Source organism: Arvicola amphibius, chromosome 1 (genome assembly GCF_903992535.2).
Source record: "Arvicola amphibius chromosome 1, mArvAmp1.2, whole genome shotgun sequence".
NCBI lineage: Eukaryota > Metazoa > Chordata > Mammalia > Rodentia > Cricetidae > Arvicola > Arvicola amphibius.
Genome location: NC_052047.1, coordinates 111,968,912 through 111,995,971, shown reverse-complemented (window position 1 = coordinate 111,995,971; position 27,060 = coordinate 111,968,912). Strand labels below are relative to the sequence as shown.

Genomic DNA, 27,060 nt, shown 5'->3' with positions numbered 1-27,060 from the left:
TATGTATACTATCATATCATCTGCAAATAATGAAAGTTTAACTTCTTCCTTTCCAAATTGAATCCCCTTGATTCCCTTATGTTGTCTTATTGCTATTGCTAGAACTTCAAGCACTATATTGAAGAGATAAGGAGAGAGTGGACAGCCTTGTCGTGTTCCTGAATTTAGTGGGATAGCCTTGAGTTTCTCTCCGTTTAATTTGATGTTAGCTGTCGGCTTGCTGTAAATAGCTTTTATTATATTTAGGAATGACCCTTGTATCCCTAATCTCTCCAAGACCTTTATCATAAAAGGGTGCTGAATTTTGTCAAATGCTTTTTCAGCATCTAATGAGATGACCATATGGTTTTTTTCCTTCAGTTTGTTTATATGATGGATTACATTAATAGATTTTCGTATGTTGAACCAGCCGTGCATCTCTGGGATGAAGCCTACTTGATCGTAATGGATAATTTTTCTAATGTGTTCTTGGATTCGGTTTGCCAGTATTTTATTGAGGATTTTTGCGTCAATGTTCATGAGTGAGATTGGCCTGTAATTCTCTTTCTTGGTTGAGTCTTTGTGTGGTTTAGGTATCAGGGTAACTGTAGCTTCATAGAAGGAATTTGGCAGTGACTCTTGTGTTTCTATATTATGAAATACCTTAAGGAGTATAGGTATTAGGTCTTCTTGGAAGTTCTGGTAGAATTCCGCATTGAAACCATCTGGTCCTGGGCTCTTTTTGGTAGGGAGGTTTCTGATAACAGTTTCTAATTCTTCGCGACTAACAGGACGATTTAGAGCATTTACCTGGTCCTGGTTTAACTTTGGTATATGGTATTTATCTAAAAAACTATCCATTTCTTTTACATTTTCCAATTTTGTGGCATACAGGCTTTTGTAGTAAGATCTAATGATTTTCTGAATTTCCTCTATGTCTGTGGTTATGTCCCCCTTTTCATTTCTGATCTTGTTAATTTGCGTGTTCTCCCTCTGCCGTTTGATTAGTTTGGCTAAGGGTTTGTCAATCTCGTTGATTTTCTCCAAGAACCAGCTTCTTGTTTCATTGATTCTTTGGATTGTTTTCTGTGTTTCTATTTTGTTGATTTCTGCCCTCAATTTGATTATTTCCAGTCTTCTACTTCTCCTAGGTGAGTCTGCTTCTTTTTTTTCCAGAGCTTTCAGGTGTGCTGTTAAGTCACCAATGAGCGCTTTCTCCGTTTTCTTTAAGTGGGCACCTAGTGCTATGAACTTTCCTCTTAGCACTGCTTTCATTGTGTCCCATAGGTTTGAGTATGTTGTGTCTTTGTTTTCATTAAATTCAAGAAAGACTTTAATTTCTTTCTTTATTTCTTCCTTGACCCAGGTGTGGGTCAGTAGTTGACTGTTCAGTTTCCATGAGTTTGTGGGTTTTCTGGGGGTAGCATTGTTGTTGAATTCTAATTTTAATCCATGGTGATCCGATAAGACACAGGTGGTTACTAATATTTTTTTGTAACTGTGGCAGTTTGCTTTGTTACCAAGTATATGGTCAATTTTCGAAAAGGTTCCATGAGCCACAGAGAAGAAGGTATATTCTTTCCTATTTGGGTGGAATGTTCTATAGATGTCTGTTAAGTCCATTTGGTTCATTACCTCCATTAAGTCTTTCAATTCTCTGTTAGGTTTCTGTCTGATTGACCTGTCCATTGGTGAGAGAGGAGTGTTGAAGTCTCCAACTATTAGTGTGTGTGGTTTGATGGCTGCCTTGAGTTCTAGAAGTGTTTCTTTTACATAAGTGGGAGCTTTTATATTAGGGGCATAGATATTCAGGATTGAGACTTCATTCTGATGGATTTTTCCTGTTATGAGTATAAAGTGTCCCTTTCCATCTCTTCTGATTGATTTTAGTTTGAAGTCAACTTTGTTGGAAATTAGTATGGCCACACCCGCTTGTTTCTTAGGGCCATTTGCTTGATAAACCTTTTCCCAACCCTTTACTCTGAGTAGATGTCTGTCTTTGTGGTTGAGGTGTGTTTCTTGTAAACAGCAAAATGTTGGATTCTGTTTTCGTATCCAGTCTCTTAGCCTGTGCCTTTTTATTTGGTGTTCTGTAGGCTTCTTGTACCTTCATAGGAACATCCTTCTTTAGGTTGGGGAAGTTTTCTTCTATAATTTTGTTGAATATGTTTTCTGGGCCTTTGAGTTGTAATTCTTCTCCTTCTTCTACCCCAATTATTCTTAGGTTCGGTCTTTTCATGGTGTCCCAGATTTCCTGAATGTTTTGTGTTAAGAATTTGTTAGATTTGTTTAGTTCTTTAATCTGTGAGTTTATTTCCTCTATAGTATCTTCAGAGTCCGAGATTCTTTCTTCCATCTCTTGTATTCGGTTGGAAATACTTGTCTCTGAAGTTTCTGTTCGTTTACTCAGAGTTTCCATTTCCAGTCGTCCCTCAGATTGTGTTTTCTTCAATACCTCCATTTCATTTATCAGGTCTTGTACTGTTTCCCTTACCTGTTTGATTGCTTTTTCTTGTTTTTCTTGTTTTTCTTGGGTATCTTTGAGAGATTTATTTATTTCGTCTACCTTTTTGTTTGTCATCTCCATTTCTTTATGGCAGTTTTTTACCTCCTGTTTAAGGTCCTCTATTATTTTTATAAAGTACTGTTTAATGTCGGTTTCTTCTATATCTTCTGGGGTAGGGTGTTCAATTCTTGTTGTTTCGGGATGTCTGGCTTGTGGTGATGTCATGTTGCCTTTCATGTTGTTGGAGGAGCTCCTGCATTGGCACCTGCCCATCTCTTCCTTCAAAAGGAGCGCGGAGGTGTTTGGTGTCCAGTTCAGATGGAATGTCAGGGCACAGGATCAGGGATTCCAGGCAGCCCAGGGTCGCAGCCCAGACAAAAGGGCCAAGGTGGGGGCAGGGCGGGATGGAATACCACACAGCGAACCTGGCAGCACAATCTGAAGGAGCCCGCACCCCTCCACAGGAATCCTCAGACCTGCCTGGAGGCCAGAGTCTGACCCCTTTGGGTGGATGGCCTTAGAACTGGAGCAGGACACCCCAAAGAATGATGGATCCTCTGGCAGACTGTCAGGTCCCCTTGCAGGCCAAGCAGCTCTCAGACAAAGGCCTACCTTGCCCCGGGCAGTCAAATGAAGGAGGGGACCTCCCACCGGCCTGGGTGCACTCAATTCCAGGTCCCCAGAGCCCAAACAGGCTGAGCTGTGGGATTTTGTGGCCCCAAAGATGGGAGGATGAGGCAGGGGGAGGGGGAGAGGATTCTGGGTGCAAGCTGGGAAGGGACAGGGAGAGAGAGGCAGTATCCGGGGAGAATAACCCCTGCAGGAAGAGCAGGAAGTGTGCTGGTGGCAGGGGGAGTTGTGGAGAGTCGGTGGTCCCTCTCCGGGCAGCTGCCGCGGTTCGGGCACTCACTCCTCACTCACCCCAAAGAATGATGGATCCTCCTGCAGACTGTCAGGTCCCCTTGCAGGCCAAGCAGCTCTCAGACAAAGGCCTACCTTGCCCCAGGCAGTCAAATGAAGGAGGGGACCTCCCACAGGCCTGGGTGCACTCAATTCCGGGTCCCCAGAGCCCAAACAGGCTGAGCTGTGGGATTTTGTGGCGCCAGAGACGGGAGGATGAGGAAGGGGGAGGGGGGCAGGATTCTGGGTGCAAGCTGCGAAGGGACAGGGAGAGAGAGGCGGTATCCGGGGAGAATAACCCCTGCAGGAAGAGCAGGAAGTGTGCTGGTGGCAGGGGGAGTTGTGGAGAGTCGGAGGTCCCTCTCCGGGCAGCTGCCGCGGTTCGGGCACTCACTCCTCACTCACCCCAAAGAATGATGGATCCTCCTGCAGACTGTCAGGTCCCCTTGCAAGCCAAGCAGCTCTCAGACAAAGGCCTACCTTGCTCCGGGCAGTCAAATGAAGGAGGGGACCTCCCACCGGCCTGGGTGCACTCAATTCCAGGTCCCCAGAGCCCAAACAGGCTGAGCTGTGGGATTTTGTGGCCCCAGAGACGGGAGGATGAGGCAGGGGGAGGGGGGGAGGATTCTGGGTGCAAGCTGGGAAGGGACCCTGACTATAAATTCTTATGGTGTATTATAAGCATGGTGGTTTGAATGAAAATGGCCCCCATAACCTCATATATTTGAATACTTGATCCCTAGTTGGATGGAACTGTTTTGGAAGGATTACAAGATTTGGCCTTGTTGGATGAAGTGTGTCATTGATGAGAATAGGCTTTGAGGTTTCAAAAGAGCATGCAATTTCCTGTTGGATCCCATCCTCTGACTTGTGGTTATTGTCTTAACATGTAAGATCTCAGCTATTGCTTCTCCCTGCCATGATGGTCATGGACTAACCTCCCGAAACTGTATGCAAGCCCCCAGTAAACTCTGAGTCATAGTGTCTTATCACAGCAATAGAAAGGTACCTGAGACATAAGTGAAAAGCCCTATAATGGGAATCAGATCTGAATTTGAACTCTGGCTTATTCTGAGATCTTAAACAAATGTCTGGGAGAGTGATCAGTAAAGGTGGGATGAGATGGTACACGTAGAGCACCTGCTGGGGTGGCTGGTGTATAGTAAATACACAGTGGATGTTGGTGGGATGAAGAACAGGATGGAATTCCGCTGCAGATTGAATGTCTACTTCACTAGTCACTGCATATGCACAGAGGTACAGAAGAGACACAGTTCCTAATCTCACAAAGCATAGTTGAAGTTCCACACTCATAATTACTATCCTATAGTACCTGTAATGGGTCTGTATTCTCCATAACTATCTGTAATTCTAGCTAGAGCAGGAAGCAAAAAATCTCCCATTTATACTGACTTTCACACCAGTGAACATGTAAGCAAACTAAATACACACATATAAATACATATACATATAAATACATTTGTATTTGGTGCTGTTGAATAAACCTAAGACTCCACACATACTAGTCAAGCTTTCTACCAATGCATTATCTTTCTAGCCCTAAGCAAAATACCTATACTTTCTTTATAGCTTTATCTGTATAAATAGCTTTTCCTCTATAATCAATAGCAAAGAGTATTGCCCTTCACAGTGCTGAAAAGCATTTTGACCCTGATTCACAGTGGAAAAGAATGATCTTTGTGAATGAGCTGAAGTGTTCCAGTGGGATTTTTTCTGTATTTTTCTATGCCCTTTCACCTCCTTAGGGCCCTCAATAGTTCTGGTACCTGCTCTGGTACTACTTGATTGCTTGATACTTTGATTTTTCAGTGGACTTTACTATATTCATTAGGTTGTGGGTTTTTCTGGCCTTAGGATAGAAATGATAGTTTTGAGGTACCTGCTACATGCTGTAATTGTAAAATGTAGAACTCATGACTGTCTTTATAAATAACAGAAGCACAGATTTTTATCAACTCTTTGTCCCTAAATCAAACTTTGTAAATAGTCTGTTCTTCCAGTTTAATTTTGCTTAGTCAGCACTTTTTCCTTTTATAGTAGTCAGCATTGTTAACATTTTTAAGAAGTCATAGACTTGATGGGGATCTGTGGGGGAGCTGCGGAGTTACAGAAGAAATTATTGCAGCAGGAAGTGAACTATGTACTATATAAACACTCGTGACTCAGCAGGTTCCCTTTCTGTCTGAAGTGCAAGCATTTTGTTTTTATTTCTCTAGCTTTACTGATGCCCTTTGGTACTGATAGGCTTTCCTGTGATTCGAGAGATGTAAAGACAAACTGCTTTCAAGGTCTTGAGTATTGACTGGGATAATGAAAGCAGGGGAGCCTCAGTCAACAGAGTGCTGTACTTGTGATGATGGGGGATTACAATGAAGAAGTCAGAGAACCATCTGGAATGCCTGGGAGAAATTGGTCTGTTTTGTTGTATCCTTGGAGGATATTTTTAGCTAATAAAATTAGATTTAGAATTTTAATCTTAGAAGCAAAGCTGAAAATATGTAACTAATCTTGGCAAGTTCTCTGTGCATCTCTAAAGTCTACAGTAGTTAGGACTGAGATAGGCATTTCTGAAGATGGATGTCAGTAAATGATAAAGATTTCCTGGGCTTGATAGTGTAGCTCATTAGTAGAATACCAGTTTTGAAGTAATGATGTCCCAGCACCCACATTAGGCAGCGCACAGTGACCTACAACTCCCAGCTTCAAGTAATCTAATATCCTCTTCTGGCCTCTACAGGTACCTGTACTTATGTGCACATACCCATACTCAGACAAACAGACACAGACACGCATTGAATAAAGAAATTAAAGAAGACAGAATAAATATTGTAAAAATTGTTATATTAGCTAAAGCAGTCTACAAGATTTAATGCAGCCACTGTCAAAATTCTAGTGACATCCTTCACCAAATTAGTAAAATAATCTAAAAATTCATTTGTAAACAAAAGACCATGAACAGCCAAAGCAATCATAAGCAGAAGGGCAATGCTGGAGCCATCACAATACCTGATCTCAAAATATACCACAGAGCCATAGTAGCAAAAAACAGTATGTTACTGGCACAAAACAAACATAGACCAGCAAAATAGAATAGAGGACCCAGAAGTAAACCAATGTAACTACAGCCACATAATTTTCAACCAGGTTATTTAAAAATTGAAAAGAGATTACCTCTCTAAGTGTGAAAATTGAGTAGCTATATATCAAAGAATGAAACTATTCATATCTCTCACCATACACAAAAATTAATTCAAAATGGGATCAAAAATTTTAATGTAATATTTAGAAACTTAGAAGATGCTGAAGGAAGAAATAGGTTAAAAAAGATATTCCAAGATTTCAGCATAGGCAAGAATGTTTTTAAAGAACTCTATTAGGAAATAATCCCAAGAAATCACAAATGAAATTAAATGAAATGTAAAGCCTTCTGCGTAATAAAAATGATTATCAGAATGAAAAGAAGCCTGTAGAGTTGGGGAAAGTCATTGACAGCTATACCTGAGACGGGGCTTAATGTCTAATACATAGAGAGAACTGCCAAAATTACCAAGACAAGTAAATAAATTGGTAAATGGGCTAATGAACTTGAGGCAGTTCTGAGAAGAAGAACTACAAATAACCAACAAGCATTTAAAAATGTATGCAACATCTGTATCCATTAAAGAAATGCAAAATATAACTGTTTTAAGATCAATGGCTGTCACAAAGAACACATGACAGCAAAGACTAACAAGAATGTAGGGAAAGAGGAATCCTTACTCACTGCAGGTAAAAATACAGGCTGGTGCAGCCACCAAAAAAATCTGTGGAGATTCCTAAACCTAAAAATAGAACTACCATATTCCCCAGCTAGGGGCTAGAGAGATGGCTCCATGGTTAAGATTGCTTGCCATTGCAGAAAACCTGGATTCAATTCCCAGCACCCCCATGGTAGTTCACAACCATAATTCCAGTTCCTTCAGATCTGATACCCTCTCCTGACCTCTGCAAGTACTAGGCACACACATGGTACACATACATACAGCAGACAAATACTCAAACACACAAATTAAACAAAATTACCACTCCTAAGTATCTACCTGAAGCAATCTAAGTGGACATACTATAAAGATACTTCTACATCAGTGTTAATTACAGCACTATTCACAATAGCATGAAATGAAACCCGTCTAGATAAAGAAAATGTGGCATATACAGTGGACATTTTCGGCCATAAATAAAAATGAACTCACAATATTTACAGGGAAATGGACATGAATGGAGATCATCATCATGTTAAATAAGCTAAATTCAAAGACAAATACCACATTTTCCTTATGTATGTGTTTGTAGGTCATAAAACTAGAAAGAAGATAGTGAAGGGGTGGAAGAGATATTAAAGGAAGTAGGAAATAGGGTAGTGGGATATATATTAGTTACTTGTCTGTTGTTGTGAAAAACACCATGACCAAGGCAATTTTGAAAATGCAGAGGGTTGAGAGTCCATCGTGGCTGAGCACCATGGCAGAAGCAGAATCCATGTTGGCTGGAGCAACTGAGAGCTCACATCTTGACCTGCAAACAGAATGCAGAGAGAATGCACGGGGGATACTGGGAATCTTTTGAAGCCTTAAAGCCTCCCTCACCTAACAAGGTCATACTTCTTAATCCTTCCCAAACAGTTCTTTCAACTGGGGATCAAGTATACAAATATATAAACAAGTGGAGGCCATTCTCATCCCAACCACTACAGGATACATGTAATGTAAAAGCAGAAGGTGATATTCTTTGGGAGGAGGAAAGAACTATCAGGAGGGGTTGAGGGATATGAAGGAGGGATTTAAAAAAACAGTATAGCTTAAGAACATAACAACGTTTTCTTATTGTTATATATCTACATTTTCTACATTTTATACAAATTTTAATAAGATTATTTAATCCTCTCCCTACATTCCTAAATTTCACTTACTTACAACATATTTTTTAATATGTTGCTATCTATATTTGTTTTGCTACAATTTTACTTAGAATTTTTTCATCTGTTTATGATACATTGAGTTACATTTAAATTTTTGCATGTATTTAAATAGATATATTTGAGTTACATTTACATTTTTGCATGTATTTAAATATATAGATACACACATATGTACATACACAACCATATATATAATTTAGTGCAGGCCTGTGTGCATACCATGCCTCACATATGGAGGTCAGAGGATACCTTGAAGGAATATGTTCTGTCCTTCCATCATTGGAGTCATGGGAATTGAACTTGGGTTATGAGGCTTAGTTGCAAATCCACTGACCCATCTCACTAGCCCATCTGTTTAACCTCTTTAGCCTGTTTTTAATTGGATTGTCTGGGGTTGCATTGTGTTAGGCTAGGTTTGGTGATCTGCTGTCTGAGTTCCATATATATTATGGAATCTGTTGTTAGATGAAGTTTGCAGGTATTTTCTCTGCCATACGGGTTATCTCTTAACTCCATTATTTCCATGCTACACAGAAGCTTTTGAGTTTGATAAAAATTCCATTTGTCCATTTTTACTACTGTTGCCTATATTTGGTAGATTATACTATGATTTATAATAATTATATTTGATCTTTCCTATTTCTTGGCACAATTTTCAAAATCTTTGGAATCTCTGAAGTTGTTGTCTTTCTTTTGCCAGTAAAATGACTGATTCTGGAGGGTTCTGGGCATCTGAATGTAGAGTTGTAGGAGAACTAACAAGTTTAGAGGGCTGGAACTTTCATTCCATCAGGAGAAACCAAGAAACTGAAAGTTTAGCTGGTCACCAGTAAATCATGTCTCTATAATGAAGCCTCTGTAAAAACCCTGAAGGGCTAGGGATATAGTTCAATATCTAGCAATCACACAGTTCTGGGTTAAATTCTCCTGTGTGGGTATGGAGGATGATGATAAGGATTGGAGAGCTTCCCTGTTGCTGAAGACAAATATTCTTGTGCCAGCAGTATAGCAAGTTCCTATGTTGAGATACTTTGGAATCTCACCTTGTGCCTGTTATCTGGGTATTTATTTGTATTCTTTAAAGTGTTCTTTGTAATGTAACAGCAGCTGTGAGTAAAATGACACCTTCAATGCTGGGAGCCATTCTAGCAAATACCAAGCCCAAAAAGGGGTTTGGGGGGATATCTAATTTATTTCCTGTCCATGAGTTCTCCTAGAGGCTTGTATTTGTTATTGATAACCAGAGTTGGGGACAGACTGAGAGATTGATTCCATCATATGTGGGATATGATTAAATCTAGGAAAATAGTGCTAGAATTATGACTTGTATTATAGAACTGAATAGTGTGGAAAAAAATTTCACACTATTCAGTTCTATAATACATCAATCCATCCGGAAGGAATCTTCGCCCGGCGACGGATGGAGATAGAGACAGAGACCCTCATCAGAGCAATAGACTGAGCTCCCAAGGTCCAGTTGAAGAGCAGAAGGAGGGAGAAGATGACCAAGGAAGTCAGGACCGTGAGGGGTTGGTCCACCCACTGAGACAGTGTGCCTGAGCTAATGGGAGCTCACCAAATCCAGCTGGACCAGGACTGAACAAGCATCTGATCAAATCGGACTCTCTGAATGTGGCTGCCAATGGGGGCAACTGAGAAGCCATCTATATGGCACTGGGACTTGTTTCTACTGCATGTACTGGCTTTTTGGGACCCTAGTCTATTTGGATGCACACCTTCCTAGGCCTGGATGGAGGGGGGAGGGCCTTGGACTTCCCACAGGGCAGTGTACCCTTCCCTCTCTTAAGGAGGGAGGGGAAGGGAGGAAGGTGAGGAGGGGAATGGGAGGAGGGGAGGAAGTATAAATTTTTGAATGGAGAAATAAAAAAATTAAAAAAATAAAAAAGAAAGAAAAAAGGAAAAGAACAAACAGGAGAACCAATGGAACCAAATAGAAGACCCGGATATCAATCCAAACATCTTTGAACACCTGACCTTTGATAAAGAAGCAAAAAATATCAAATGGGAAAAAGAAAGCATACTTAACAAGTGGTGCTGGCATATCTGGATATCAACATGTAGAAGAATGAAAATAGACCCATATCTATCACCGTGCACAAAACTCAAGTCCAAATGGATCAAAGACCTCAACATAAAGCCAGCCACACTGAACCTTATAGAAGAGAAAGTGGGAAGTACACTTGAACACACTGGCACAGAGAACCACTTCCTAAATATAACCACAGCAGCACAGACACTGAGAGAAACAATTAATAAATGGGACCTCCTGAAACTGAAAAGCTTCTGTAAAGCAAAGGACACTGTCAACAAGACAAAACGACAGCCTACAGAATGGAAAAGATCTTCACCAACCCCACATCAGACATAGGTGTGATCTCCAGAATATACAAAGAATTCAAAAAATTGGACACCAAAAAATCACATAATCCAGTAAAAGAAAATGGAGTACAGATCTAAACAGAGAACTCTCAGCAGAGGAATCTAAAATGGCCAAAAGACACTTAAGGAAATGTTCAACATCCTTAGTCATCAGAGAAATGCATATCAAAAAAAAAAAAACTCTGAGATTCCATCTTACATCTGTAAGAATGGCCAAAATCAAAAACACTGATGACAACTTATGCTGGAGAGGTTGTGAGGAAAAGGGAACACTTCTGCATTGCTGGTGGGAATGCAAGCTGGTACAACCCCTTTGGATGCCAGTGTGGTGATTTCTCAGAAAATTGGGAAACAGCCGTCCTCAAGAACCAGTAATAACACTTTTGGGTATATATCCAAAGGATGCTCAATCGTGCCACAAGGACATGTGCTCAGCTATGTTCATAGCAGCTTTGTTTGTCATAGCCAGAACCTAGAAACCGCGTAAATGCTCCTCGAATGAAGAATGGATAAGGCAAATGTGGTACATTTACATAGTGGAGTACTACACAGCAGAAAATATAGCGACAGTTTGAATTTTGCAGGAAAATACATGGAAATTAGAAAACATATTGAGTTAGGTAATCCAGACACAGAAAGACAATTATCACAGGTACTCGCTCATAGGGTGGTTTTTAAACATAAAGCCAGCCTACAAACCACAATCCCAGAGAACTTAGACAACAATACGGACGGACACTAAGAGACTTACATAGATCTAATCTACACGGGAAGTAGAAAGTAGAACAAGAAAGATCTCCTGAGTAAATTGGGAGCATGGGAACCTTGAGGGAGGACTGAAGGGGGGATGGGAGAGGCAGGGAGGGTAGCAGAGAAAAATGTAAAGCTCTATAAATATCAATAAAAATAAATAAATAAAGATTCAAATAAGCACCCAGAAAAAGTAAAAAAAGAAAAAATAATTGAATAGTGTGGCATTAAATATCCACCTATGAGCTGGGATTAAAGGTGTGTGTCACCACCACCCAGCAATTTTCATCTTGATTTTTTTTTTTTTTTTTTTTTTTTTTGGTGGTGGTGGTGGTGGTGGTGGTGGGGTGTATGTGTATGGGTGTGTAAATATGTAACTTTTCCTGGGAAATTGTGAACAAATTTTCCATTTGTGCCAGAAAGGAAACAGAACATAAACCGAAGTAATAATTCCACCAAAGTCCAACTTACTGGGGCCGCTTCTTACAGGAGCATTGTTGTGTTGTGTTTTAGTCTTTGCCACTTCTGTGAGGCCCACCACCCAGATCCCAATAATTTACACATGGAGGCTTACTCTTTGTTATGAATGCCTGGCTGGCCTTAGCTTGACTTGTTTTTTGCCAGCTTTTTTTTTTTTTTTCATTTCAGTGTATGTATTTCAAAGCAATATACAGTGTATAACAAATATGTGGAACTTTTATTTACAGTTAAAATGTGAATTCAGTAAGAGGACCTTGTATTCTTTTGGATTATCATGTCAACTCCAGTGCCTAAAAAAAAAAAAAAGCATAGTGCATCAATTGCCCCTCTAAAAATACTGCCTGAAAGAAAGGAGCTGGGGCTCTGACTCCTGCACGTGAAGGAGCTCATTTCAGTCTGGCCTTAGACTTGACAGTTCTCACAATTCCGTCTGGCTCACTTGACTCTGTTTTCTGTTTTCTCAATACACGCTTGAGTGTGTGCCTCTTCTTCCCCTACTCCTTGTTATTTACTTCCTGATACTGTATAAATCTTTCCTACAGCATCACACAAGGCTTCCATCAGTACAGTGTTCAAGTGTAGGGCTCATGAAAATTAGCTTCGATCCTCCTCTTCTTTATCAAAAGTTAATCTTTTCTTTGGAGCGTAGGCCAAAAATTCTGATCGATTTACCAGTGAATCTTCATCTGCTGGGATTGTAGAAGTTACTTCCTTCTTAATTCTGGCGGCTGGCCCTGGCCTCCAGGGCGGCCTGTGGGCGCGGGCCGGGCAGGACGGCCGGGTGCGCGGGCCAAGCCGCCGCCGCCCGCCTAGCCCTTCACCCGCCGGCCTGAAGAGCAGCGAGCGCGGACAGCGCGGGTCCCTCGGCGGCGCGGTGCGGGGCTTGCCAGCTTTTCTTAACTTAAATTATCCCAACTACCTTTTGCCTCTAGGATTTTTATCTTTCTTAACTCTTTATATCTTACTTTCCTTCTTACTCCGTGGCTGACTGGGTAACCCCTGATATCCTCCCCGCCTTGTTCTCTTGTTGCTATTTGTTCTTTCCTCTGTCTCGGTTCTCCTTCCATTTATTCTCTCTGCCTGCTAGCTTTCCTCCATCCTTGCTCCTGCCTCACTGTTAGCCATTCATCTCTATTAAACCATCAGGTGTTTTAGATAGGCACTGTAATGCAGCTTCAGAGTTAAACAAACGCAGTGTAAACAAAAGTCACATGCCTGAAACTAATATTCCCCAACAAAACATAGATTCAAAGGCAAAGCCCTATCCTGCATGATTGATGATTCATGAAAGCTGTATTTCTAGAGCTCCCTTCCCTGCACAGTTTACAACCAACTTGGTCTTAAAGTTTGTTCTCCCTAGCAGTTGTTACTGCTTATAAGGTTGGGAAGAGGCCTTGTCTATTCTTATAAGTTACAGGAACTTCCTATGACTCCTAAATAGTTTGCTTCCTGGGCCTTTTAAGTTTTGTTCCTATCCTAAATATTAAGAAGTCTTCATCCCTGATGGAATGTTTCAAATCAAAGGAAATTGCTATGCAACACTGGGTATCCTGATTCATGTTTACCTGTGAAGTACTCAGATCAAGGTCAGTTATCTTTCTCAATTATTTTCCACCTTAGCTTTTGAGACATAGTCTTTCACTGAACCTGGAACTCACTGATTTCACTAGAATGACTGGCCAGTGAAAAAGCCCAGGAGCCTCCCAGCTCCCCTCTGATGTGATGAGATGGTAGGCGTATGCATTATACCTACCTTTTCACCTAGGGTCTGGTGACCAAAACCAGGCCCTCATGCTTATCAGCAAGCACTTTATTGACTAGGCCATTTCCCAGTACCTTCTCTAAATTTTTGTGTACTTGCAAACATAGCCATAGCATAGTTGACTCATTTTCTGAAACATAAAAGAGTGCTTCATTTGTAAGCATATTATCATTGTAACCATTTTAGTAGCAACATGATATTCAAGTATGTTGATAAGGTGCTGATTATTTGCCTCTTTTTCTCTACAGTGAGCATTAAAGTCACTAACTTTGTAAGGAGTAGCTACTGAAAAAACTCAACAATAAATGGTATGCATGTGCATTTGATTTGTATTTCTACTTTACCAGGCCTGGGGTTACATGCCTTGTGGTCCGTTGCACTGCCATATCTTGCTTTTATGAATGCTAGTTACCTAAACTCAGATCTTCATACTTACACCCCACTATTCTCAACTGAGCTACCTCCTCAGCGCCCAAAATAAGCTTTTTTGCTGAGCTTTAGATCCACTTGCAATTACATGTAGTGAGAGACACAGTCTCGCTTTTTGTCTATTGTACATATTACACTTAGGTCCCTGAAATAATACCCTGTTAGGATCTACTATTCTTTTTGTTTATTACATTGTAATAAGCCTTTTATCCTCTCAGCTTGCATTGCCTTTATAAGCACAGTTATTAGGTTTGTCAGTAATCACATACTCTGTGATTATCATCTTCTCACATAGATTTTAGAAACTTTGTACTCAAGAACATCATAATGCATGACATTGAGTTAATGAAAATTTGGATTTCTAATAAACACTTGAAAATAGGGTGCTTTCATTTCTTTATTTCTAAACTTAGGTTTAAGAATCTCTAAATATTTAAAATCCCAAAATTTATAAATATATTAATGAAAGGAAGGCTAAACTACTATGCTACTATGATTTCATGTTTCTCCTTTTAGCAGTCTCAGGTGGTGAATGCATGAGTGAGAGATGTTACTAAGATCATGTCTTACTACTCCTATTGATCCCACCTATTGCCTATCAATAGCTCTAATATCACAAGAGACAGACAGTGCCTGTTAAGATGGTACCATCTGTAAAGTGTTCTTGCCAGACAATCCTGAATCTAATCAGACCACTAGACATTGCCAGTCCATAGGAAACACAGGTGCCATAAGAATGTTAAATGATAGTACTCAACTGTACTAAGCAGCTGCTAGAGGATAGATAAATGTTTTTTTTTTCAACAAAGTCCAGCTTAGAACAGAACCTAAAGTAGAACTGATCTGAGTGGTTGTCATACTAATGCTACTATGTGTCCTTATTTGAATCCTACCTGAATTAAACAAAACTGTAAAAGTAACACTGAAGATGAGGGGGAAAGGGAAATTTCTTACAATTGGAAGGCAATTGGAAATTCAGACACCAAGCTGAGATTTTTATGTTAAAAAGCACTAGTTAACTATTTTGAACAGTGGATTTTCAAAAGCTCTCCGTGAAATAATTTGTTATTGGGGTAATCAGTGGTACAGATGACAGTAGGAATCCTATTTCTTGAGACTGCTCTCAAGTATTCCACACACTATTGAGCAGTAGTGAAACTCAGGCAGGTTTGGTAGCACGTGCCTATAATCCCATCGTTTAGGTGGAGGCCAGGTTATTGTGAGTTTAAGATCATCTTTGGTTACATAGCAGGTTTGTAGTCAGCTAATTCAAAAGAGACCTGATCCAAAAGTGGTACTGAAACTATCACAAGATGACAGTTGACTTGTGTTTTGGTGCTCATGCCCCATTGTCTGTTGTAGCAAAGAGTTGGAAACAACCTTACTTGAAACAGAAAGATGCTATATATTCTTACAGTAGAATTCCCAGCTGTAGCTCTGCCGCCTACTGGCAAAGTTTTCTCATGTTACCGAAATGGGAAGTAGCAGTGGACTGCTTTGAGGACTGAATCAATAAATACAGTAAGGGAATCCTCATCAACTCAGATAGTTCTGCATCACTCTTCAAGATCATTACGTGTGTATGACATTGGAGCTGCCAGCTAGCCTTCTTCCCTGAAATGCAGTTTCCCTCCGAGTCCCATAAATGAATTGTGAACCATTTCTAGCCAGACAGACTTGAGACAGTTCCTGCATACTCACATAACTCCTGATCATCTCCTCGGGTACTGTGTGTCAGTCTGTGAGGGTCTCAATTGGGCCTGCTGTTTGGTGAGCATCATGAGTCTGTTCTCCACATCCTGTCTCATGCTGGGTCTCTTTTGAATGCTTTGTAGAAAATGAATGGCACTGTTTAGTGCCTTCAGGGCTATTTTTTCTAGATAAGGAAGGAAGTCAAAACATTCTTAAATATCTTACAAAATTGGATGACTAAATATCATTTGTTTTTAGGACATAATTATAAGAAGTATTATGAACTGTAGAGTAAATATTTGTGCCAGAATAAGGGTAAAAGAGGTGTTATTTGACAAGTGTCTCTTGTCACCACCCTCTCACCCTCAGGACAGTCACTAAGAGAGCACATGTACCAGTTTGGGAAACCTTCCCAGAAAACGCTTGCTTCAAACCAAAGAAGTGATTGACTAGATGAGAGACAGTTTTGTTCATAGTTATTTATTTTCCCAGTTTACTAGACCTGTGCTACTGTCACTGGTTCCACTGAATCTGAAACCCTAAAAGGTATCGTTGCATTACCCATAATTGTATTAAAGTTCCATTTTATAGAATATGGTAATTTTTGTGTGTTAAGGAAAATGTAGTCAGATGTGGTAGAGAAGGCCACTAACCCTATGACACCTTACCTTAACCTGAAGCAGGAGACTCCTGAATTTGAAGCCTGCCTGGGATGATTAGATAGTGAATTCTAGAACAGCTGAGACCCTTTTGTTACATACATACTACATACCCTTTTGTTACATACATACATACTTGTGACTTGGGCAAATCTGTTCTCATGGAGTCTCAGATGTCAGTGAAAACATCCAATATTCCTTCTACCTACTTTTTCCAAAGTTCTGCTTTTATAATTGTCAGTTGAAACTCTGATGATGTCTAGGCAGAAAAGGTTTCACTGCCCTCTGCTGGTACTAAGAACATAGTTGTCCATCAGTACAGTATCGATACTAAGTGGAACAAGTAGTCCCTCCTCACAATTGAGGTTAGCATGAAATCAACCAAGAAAGAAGGCATATTTCATGCTCTAAAGAGGTCATATTTTAAGTGCTTGGGATTTAATGATTTCTCACACATAGCTTAAGCAGATGCTATAGCTATTTGTGGACTAGCTTGCTGCCACAAAAATTATCTTATGATCCCTTCATTGTGTTGTAATTCTCACCTCGAAAACAAACTGTGGCTATTTGGGCCACTGTCATTTTTTACACCATTTTTCTGCCTTTGTTGAAAAAATTTAGAAAAGTTTTACATATTTATTTAGTTTATGTGTAAACTAAACTATTTCAGTGGATATGTGACCAGGAAAATCAATATGTAGCATGGCTGAGAGTAATGCTTAAGAAGAAAGGCAGGGCTTCATTAACCCATCAGATTCATGGAGATTCTCCTAAACCTAGAGACTGATACAGACAGCTCAGTTTTCTGAATTCATCTATATCCATATCATGTCAAAACTACAGACTGTTTAGAGCTTCCATAGTTTACAGTGTGCTACATTTGTAAGAAATGGTTCTACCTTGGGTTATACTCAAGGGGAAAGCAACTTAGAATTATGTTTTGGGGGAAAGGGTATGAGGCAGGGTCTCTTTACATAGTCCTGGCTGTCCTGGAGCTCACTATGTAGACTAAGCTAGCTTTGACCTTACATAGATCCATTTACCTCTGCCTCCCAGGTGCTAAGATTAAAGATGTGTGCCATTGCACCCAGCTCAGAATTATACTTTATCTTATTTAAATTTTATGTTTCTACAATTTCTTTGAGACATGTATGGCATGTTTTCTCTCATGCAAAATCTAAGAAGCTTATATTTTTATAATATGACATGAAAGCAGAAGGAGGACTATTTGGGGAGGAAGAGAACGGGGAATAATGGGTAAAAATGAACAAACTACAGTGGTATGAAAATGTCAAAATAAAATTAAAAATCTCATTCAGAATAAGTCTTTGTACTGAAGTGAAGATCTAAAATTTATAAACCACTCACTGGGGTATTTATGTAGAGTCTAGAAGGAACACATGATTCAGTGCAGTTTCTGCTATCACAACAAGCAGAAGCACACACATTTTTGCCCATGAATTCTCGTGGAAGAAAACATCTGAAATGAACAAATGAGGCATCATGAAAACCAAACATGACCTTCCCTCTTTCTGCCTCCTGGTCAGCATCTATTTATAACTTGTATAAGGAACTGTGGTTTTAGCTAGTCACCTCCATAGCAATGCACAGCCTTGTGTTGAAAGGAACTTGCCTCATATATGGCACATTGATTCTTGCAGGCAAAATCGCAGTCACCCTGCTTGTAAGTGTGTAAGGCTAAATTTCATGGTATACCTGGTGCTTGCTCTAGCTTTATTTAGGGTTGGTATGCCCTAGATCAAGAGGGAAATTACTTCAAACATAGCATTCTACTGGTATCTTACTTAGGTTACAGAACTCTAAAAATGAACTTTTGCTTCATAATTATGTATATAAACTTAACAGTAATGATCTTTAGTATTGAACATTTCAGAAGAGAATTCAGCTTATTAAATTGCTTAAAAATAAAATTTATCAGAAACTATACTTCTAATTACAAAAAACCCAGATTCATTCAATACAGAAGATGAAATGGATCACAATTTTTCAATATTTCCTGTTATTTATTTATTATTTGCTAAGAAGTGGTGAGTTAATTATGTTATTATTACACCATAGTAAGAAACTTTCATAACCTCAGCACTCATAAGCTAAGGCAAGAAGATTAAGAGTTCTGAGACAGCCTGGGCTGAATAGTAAGACCCTGTATCCCAAAAAATAATAATAGTAAGAATAATAATAATAATTAAAATTATGGACCAGTGAGATGTATCAGTGGAAAAAGATGTTTGTCAGGAAGCCTGAAAGTTTGATTTCGATCCTCAGAATCCACATGGTAAGAGAGAACCTACTCTACAGGTTGTCCTCCAATGTTTAAACACAGGCCATAGCACACACGCACATACACACAGAGAGAGACAAAAATAAACATAAAAAAATCATAAATAGAAGTAAGATAAATTTTTGATTACTAGAGTTTTATGTTTAGGTTGTGTTGGGTTTTAGTATGCATCCCAGGTATAACTTCATGGTAACCCACTCTGTACACACCAGAGTAGTAGATACTTTTTGTATAGTCTATAATTCAAAGAATTACATTAAATCTATAATTAATAGTGTAGCTACTGTTAAAATTCACATTTGGGTAAAAAGTAAGCAAGATTTTAAAGGATTTCATAGAGCACCCTCAGTTGTCAGTTGAACGTGAGTACAGTATTGATTGCTAAGCCTTTAAAGAAATCTTTGTGTCACCTCTACAATTAACTGTAGCACCTGTGACCATCTGAACTGTCATAATTTGCCTATATCGTGCTGATAGATATTACATGTTCTTGCAGAAACTTGCCCCTGGAGTCAGCCAGTTTGCCTACACCTGTGTTCAAGACCACCCCATTTGGACAAATCAGCAGTTCTGGGAGACAACTTTTTACAGTGCAGTACAGGAGCAGGTTCGCTCCCTGTATCTCACAGCAAAGGAAGACAATCATGCCCCACATCTGAAGCAGAAGGTAAGAGAAGACAGGTACTTGGATGTGGTTGGGATTGACTTGAAGGAACACTCAGGCAGATGGTCCTAGGGCAAAGGGACTCTACCTACTTTGTTCCTGGGGGCTAGGGAGTCCTGTGGTGAACATCTTTCTTCCTTTGATTCTGGCACTATATTTTTAATAATGACCTCATACTACAGTTCCTTAGCACTAGAATTGTTTTGTTATATTTTGATAGGAATTCCTTAAAAACCGAATAGAAGGAACAAACCTAAAATAGGCCCAGGTATAAGCCTCTAACTGCTTACTTCCTTGAAGAAATCCAAGCTTACCTCAGAAATAGAATGTTATGTAGCATGCTCAAGGCCTTGAGTTCAGGTACCAACACTGGAAGAGGAAAGAGAAGAAATTGAAGTTAAGTGATTAAAAAGATAAATGTAAAAATTCAGTGGTCCAGCCGGGCGGTGGTGGCGCACGCCTTTAATCCCAGCACTCGGGAGGCAGAGGCAGGCGGATCTCTGTGAGTTTGAGGCCAGCCTGGTCTACAAGAGCTAGTTCCAGGACAGGCTCTAAAAAAGCTGCAGAGAAACCCTGTCTCGAAAAACCAAAAAAAAAAATTCAGTAGTCCTATTCAAAAATATGTCAGCAATAGCCAAAGTCTTTTTATTTATTCTGTGTGTGTATATATTAGTAGTATTTGCTCTATACACACATATTTAAATACCAGGAAAATAAAAATTAAAATACTCCAATTTTTAAATGTCATTTACTAGCTCTCTTTATACTGACTAATCACATTACCCCCACGCTTCCTCATTGGTGAAATGTGTAGCTGTCACTTCTAAAGATTTTCATATCTAATATATATAAGGCTTACTAAGAGTTCTTGGCACACACTAAGTAGTTAGTATTAGAAATCATCATCCTCATGAACTGAGCTTAAAGCAGCCTAAAAGACTCACTGTTGGTTAACTTCAGAGTGATTTTTTTTTTTTTTTTTTTTTTGGTTTTTCGAGACAGGGTTTCTCTGCAGCTTTTTTAGGGCCTGTCCAGGAACTAGCTCTTGTAGACCAGGCTGGCCTCGAACTCACAGAGATCTGCCTGCCTCTGCCTCCCGAGTGCTGGGATTAAAGGCATGCGCCACCACCGCCCGGCACTTCAGAGTGATTTTAAGATCAACCTTTAGATATCACTGCAGACTCTGCCCATCTTCTTCCACTTTAACTTATGTCTAGATAGGATGGACCACCCTAAGCATCTGAGAAAAGCTGCATAGTCAGATTCCAATACATCTGGGATTCGTTGTCTTAAAAAATTATTGGTTTATTATTAAGTAGAAGAATAGAGACTTTAATAACAAATAGCATTGACAGGTGTCTGATTGTTATAGTTCAGATGTGAATTGTTTCTTTAATTAAATTAATATTCAAAGTTGTTGTTGTTGTTGTTACACAAAATGTACCACTTACGGTATAACATAGCAGATGCAGAGACTTTTTCTGGGGCCACACCCAGGAATAATCTGACTGTTAGGATTTCTTTATTAATTTTATATATTTTTTAACTGATTTTTATTGAGCTCTACATTTTTCTCTGGTTCCCTTCCTGCCTCTCCCCTCCCCTTCAACCCTCTTCCAAGGTCCCCATGCTCCCAATTTACTCAGGAGATCTTGTCTTTTTCTACTTCCCATGGAGATTAAATCCATACATGTCTTTCTTAGAGTCCTCATTGTTATCTAAGTTCTCTGGGATTGTGATTTGTAGGCTGGTTTTCTTTGCTTTAAGTTTAAAAACCATTTATGAGTACATATGATAATTGTCTTTCTGAGTCTGGGTTACCTCACTCAAAATGATGTTTTCTAGCTCCATCCATTTGCCTGCAAATTTCAAGATGTCGTTATTTTTTTCTGCTGTGTAGTACTCCATTGTGTAAATGTACCACATTTGCCTTATCCATTCTTCAGTCGAGAGTCATTTAGGTTGTTTCCAGGTTCTGGATGTGACAAACAATGCTGCTATGAATATAGTTGAGCACATGTCCTTGTGGCATGATTGAGCATCCTTTGGATATATACCCAAAAGTGGTATTACTGGATCTTGAGGAAGGCTGTTTCCTAATTTTCTGAAAAATCACCACACTGTTATCCAGAGGGGTTGTACCAGCTTGTCCTCTCACCGGCAATGCAAAAGTGTTCCCTTTACCCCCACATCCTCTCCAGCATAAGTTGTCATCGGTGTTTTTGATCTTGGCCATTCATACAGATGTAAGATGGAATCTCAGAGTTGTTTTGATTTGCTTTTCTCTGATGACTAAGGATGTTGAGCATTTCCTTAAATGTCTTTCAGCCATTTTAGATTCCTCTGTTGAGAGTTCTCTGTTTAGGTCTGTACTCCATTTTTTATTGGATTATTTGTTCTTTTAATGACCAATTTCTTGAGTTCTTTATATATTTTGGAGATCACACCTATGTCTGATGTGGGGTTGGTGAAGATCTTTTCCATTCTGTAGGCTGTCGTTTTGTCTTGTTGACAGTATCCTTTGCTTTACAGAAACTTTTCAGTTTCAGGAGGTCCCATTTATTAATTGTTTCTCTCAGTGTCTGTGCTGCTGGGGTTATATTTAGGAAGTGAGTGGTTTCCTGTGCCAATGTGTTCAAGTGTACTTCCTACTTTCTCTTCTATGAAGTTTAGTGTGGTTGGCTTTATGTTGAGGTATTTGATCCATTTGGACTTGAGTTTTGTGCATGGTGATAGACATGGGTCTATTTTCATTCTTCTACATGTTGATATCCAGTTATGCCAGCACCACTTGTTAAGTATGCTTTCTTTTTCCATTTGATATTTTTTGCTTTTTGTCAAAAATCAGGTATTCAAAAGTATGTGGTTTAATATCTGGGTCTTTGATTCAGTTCCATTGGTCCTCCTGTCTGTTCTTATGCCAATACCAGGCTGTTTTCAGTACTGTAGCTCTGTAGTAGAATTTGAAGTCAGGAATTGTGATGGCTCCAGAAATTCCTTTATTGTACAGTATTGTTTTGACTATCCTGGGTTTTTTGCTTTTCCATATGAAGTTGAGTACCATTTTTTTGAGGTCTGTGAAGAATTTTGCTGACATTTTGATGGGAATTGCATTGAATCTGTAGATTGCTTTTGGTATGATTGCCATTTTTCCTGTGTTAATTCTGCCTACCAAGAGCCTGGGAGATCTTTCCACTTTTTGGTGTCTTCTCCAATTCCATTCTTCAAAGATTTAAAGTTCTTGTCATACAAGTCTTCCACTTACTTGGTTAGAGTTACTCCGAAATATTTTATGCTATTTGTGGCTGTTGTGAATGATGATGTTTCTCTAATTTCTTTCTCAGCCCATTTATCATCTGTGTACAAGAGGGCTACTGATTTTTTTTGAGTTAAAATTGTATCCTGGTCCATTACTGAAGGTGTTTATGAGTTGTAGAAGTTCCATCGCAGAATTTTTGGGATCACTTATGTAAACTGTCATATCAGCAAATAGTGTTTGACTTTTCTGATTTGTATCCCCTTAATCTCCTTTTGTTGTCTTATTGCTCTAGCTAGGACCACAAGAACTATATTGACTAGATATGGAGAGAGTGAACAACCTTGTCTTCTTCCTGATTTCAGTGGTATCACTGTGAGTTTCTCTCCATTTAGTTTGATGGTGACTGTTAGCTTGCTCTATACTGCCTTTATTATGTTTAAGTATGTTCCTTGTATCCCTGCTTTCTCCAAGACCTTATCATAAAGGGATGTTATATTTTGTCAAAGGCTTTTCAGCATCTAATGAGATTATCATGTGGTTTTTATTATTCATTTGTTTATATAGTGGATTACATTAACAAATTTTTGTATGTTGAACCATCCCTGCATCTCTGGGATGAAGCCAACTTGATCATGGTGGATGATGATTCTGATGTGTTCTTGGATTCAATTTGCCAGTATTTGGGGGGGGGGAGTATTTTTTTCATCAATTTTCATGAATGAGATTGGTCTGTAATTCTCTTTCTTAGTAATGTCTTTTTGTGGTTTGGGTACCAGGGTAATTGTAGCCTCATAAAAAGAGTTTGGGAATGTTCCTTCTGTTTCTGTTGTGTGGAACAACTTGAGGAATATTGGTATTAGTTCTTCTTTGAAAGTCTTGTAGAATTCTGAGCTGAAACCATCTGGTCCTGGACTTATTTTGGTTGGGAGACTTTTGATGACTGTTTCTATTTCTTCAGCAGTTATAGGTTTGTTTAATTTTTTTATCTGGTCTTGATTTAATTTTGATAAGTGATATTTATCCAGAAAGTTGTCCATTTCCTTTAAGTTTTCCAATTTTGCGTCGTACAGATTTTTGAAGTATGATCTGGTGATCCTCGGGATTTCCTCCATGTCTGTTGTTATATCTCCATTTCATTTCTTATTTTATTAATTTGGATATTCTCTCTCTGCCTTTCGGTTCATTTGGATAAAGGTTTATCTATTTTGTTGATTTTTCTCGAAGAACCAACTCTTTGTCTCATTGATTCTTTGTATTTTTTTGTTTCTATTTTGTTGATCTCAGCTCTTAATTTGATTAATTCCTGCCATCTAGTTCTCTTGGGTGTGTTTGTTTCTTTTTGTTATAGAGTTTTCAAATGTTCTCTTATTTCACTATTGTGGAATTTTTCCAACTTCTTTATGTAGGCATTTAATGCTATGAGTGTTCCTCTTAAAACTGTTTTCATTGTATCTTATAATTTGGGTATGTTGTGAGGTCATTTTCATTGAATTATATGACGTTTTTAATTTCTCCACTTATTTCTTCCTTGACCCATTGATGATTCAGGTGAGCATTGTTTAAATTCCATGTGTTTGTGGGATTTCTGGAATTAGTGTTACTGTTGAATTCTAATTTAAAGCCTTGGTGATCTGATAAGATACATGGAGTTATTTCAATTTTTTTGTCTCTGTTGAGCTTTTTTTGTTACCTAGTATGTGGTCATTTTTTGAGAAGGTTCCATGAAGTGTTGATAAGAAGATATTTTTTGTTTGTATGGAATATTCTATAGATGTCTGTTAAGTCCATTTGAGTCATAACATCTGTTAGTTCCCTTATTTCTCTGTTAATTTTTTGTCTAACCTGTCCAGTGGTGAGAGTGGGGTGTTGAAGTCTCCCACTATTAGTATGTGGGGTTTAATGTATGATTTAAGCTTTAGAAGTATTTGATTGGAAATTTTTTTCCAGCCCTTGCTCTGAGGTGATGTCTGTCTGTGAGGTTGAGTTGTGTTTCTTATGTGCAGCAGAAGGATCGTATTCAATTTGTTAGCCTATGTCTTTTTATAGGTGAGTTGAGGTCCATTTATATTAAGGGATTTTAATGACCAGTGATTGCTATCTCCAGTTAATTTAGTTTTCGTTGTTGGTTATGTTAATTTGTGTGCTCTTCCCTTCTTTGGGACTTACTGCTGTGAGATCATCAAATGTGTGCTTTTGTTGATGTACCAGCTTCCTTGAGTTGGAGTTTTCCTTCTAGTACTTTGTGTAGAGCTGGGTTTGTGGCTAGGTATTGGTTAAATCTGGTTCTGTCATGTAATATCTCGTTTTGTCCTTCTATGGTGATTGAAAGTTTTGCTCAGTATAGTAGTCTGGGCTGCTCTCCGTGGTCTCCTAATGTCTGCAAAATGCTTGACCATGACCTTCTGGCTTTCATCGTCTCCAATGAGAAGTCAGGTGTAATTCTGATAGGTCTCCCTCTATATGTTACTTGACCTTTTTCTTTTGCAGCCCTTAATAATTAATGAATGTTTCTTTATTTTATATGTTTAGTGTTTTGATTATTATGTGGTTAGGGGCCTTTTTTTTGATCCAGTCTATTTGGTGTTCTCTTAGCTTCTTATATCTTCACAGACATATCTTTCTTTAGGTTGGGAAAGTTTTCTTCTATGATTTTGTTAAATACATTTTCTGTGCCTTTGAATTGAACAACTTCTCCTTCTTCTATACCTATTATTCTTAGGTTTGGTCTTTTCATGGTGCCCCATATTTCCTGGATATTTTGTATTAAGGTTTCGTCAGATTTAATGTTTTGTTTGGCTGATGAATCTATTTCCTCTATTGCATCTTTAGTGCTTGAGAGTCTCTCTTCCATCTCTTGTATTCTGCTGTTTATGTTTGCATTTGTGGTTCCTGATCGTTTTCTCATGATTTCTGTTTCTATAACTCCCTCAGCTTGTGTTTTCTTTATTGTCTCTATTTCAGTGTTCAAGTCTTGAATAGTTTCTTTTGTATGTTTGACTGCTTTTTCTTGGTTTTCTTTAATGGATTTGCTGATGTCTGATGTCTTCCAATTTTTTGTCTTTTCCTCCATTTCTTTGAGGGAATTTCTCATTTCCTCTTTAAGAGTTTCAAACATTCTCCTGAAGTTATTTTTTAGGTCATTTCCTTCTGCTTCATTTATATTTGGTTGTTCAAGTCTTGCTGTTGTAGGGTCTCTAGATTTTCCTGGTGTTGTGTTGCTCTTTGTGCTGTTGCGTGTGTTCCTACCTTATCTACTCATTTTTTCCTCTAATTGGTGTGGTTGGTGCTGTGACTCTGGTGATTAATATTCTAGGTGCCAGTGAATCCAAGGCTCAGATGGTTGTTCCTCATGGTACAGTCAATGCTGCGGTTCTAGTCACCCCTTTGGTCACTTTGTGTTTCTGGAGGTCATTCAGAGCTCCCAGGGTTTGCTCAGCTCCCGTGGAGTTTGCTGTCTCAGGCCTGCTGCTCCTAGCTTCACAGCTCAGACCTGTTTCTGTAAATGTCCCTGGTCTGGATCTGATCCTGCAGGGGTCCCTGGCTTGGGGTTGGTCTGCAAAGGTCTCTGGCTCCAATCTTCTCCCTCGGAGGTCCCAGACTCATACCCGGACCCACAGAGGTCCTGGCTCAGGCCTAGCTCCTTGGAGGTTCCAGACTCATGCCCAGATTCGCAGGGGTCCTAGCTTAGGTCTACTCCCTAGAAGGTCCCAGATTCGTGCCTGGACCTGCAGCAGTCTCTGGCTCTGGCCCACTCACTCAGCAGTTGCTCACCTGTACCTGCTCCTATGGAGTTTGCTGCCTCAGCCTCACTCCAGCCTAAGTTGCTGGCTCAGTCCCACACCCATGGAGCTTGTCATCTTAGGCCTGTCTGGCCTAGGTCGCTGGCCTCTTCTTCATTAATTTTTAAGCAACTGTGATTTGCTGACATTGATATATCTACAAATCATTCATACAGCAATTGTGTCACAGCTGTTGTGTCCTTCCTTCTGAAAAAGAAACCTATCTCTGGGCCCTAAATTAGATACAATATATGTTTTAGCTTTCCCTGGCTAGATAAAATATTTTGTAGATGTGAGTTGCTGTTACCAGCTATCTCTTCAGCCTTCTAGGAAACCCATCTTTAAAATTCCACAGTGTGTGTGTGTGTGTGTGTGTGTGTGTGTGTGTGTGTGTGTGTGATGTTTAACTATCACATTATAAGGAGATCTAGCTGTACTTTTTGTGACCTTTTGTGACCATTTCCTCTCAAAGAGCAGAAGAGAAAAAGACAATAGTTTCGGCAGATACTACTGAAGTTTTC

At 39.3% G+C, this 27,060-nt stretch overlaps 1 protein-coding gene across 1 annotated transcript in view; it reads left to right on the top strand.

The window, feature by feature from the left end:
* Positions 1–27,060, top strand: part of Sbf2 (SET binding factor 2) — a 396,726-nt gene that overhangs the window by 285,123 nt on the left and 84,543 nt on the right. The window contains exon 18 of the mRNA XM_038328033.1: positions 19,334–19,504. Coding sequence (XP_038183961.1) covers positions 19,334–19,504 — 171 coding nt within the window. The remainder of the gene's footprint in view (positions 1–19,333; positions 19,505–27,060) is intronic.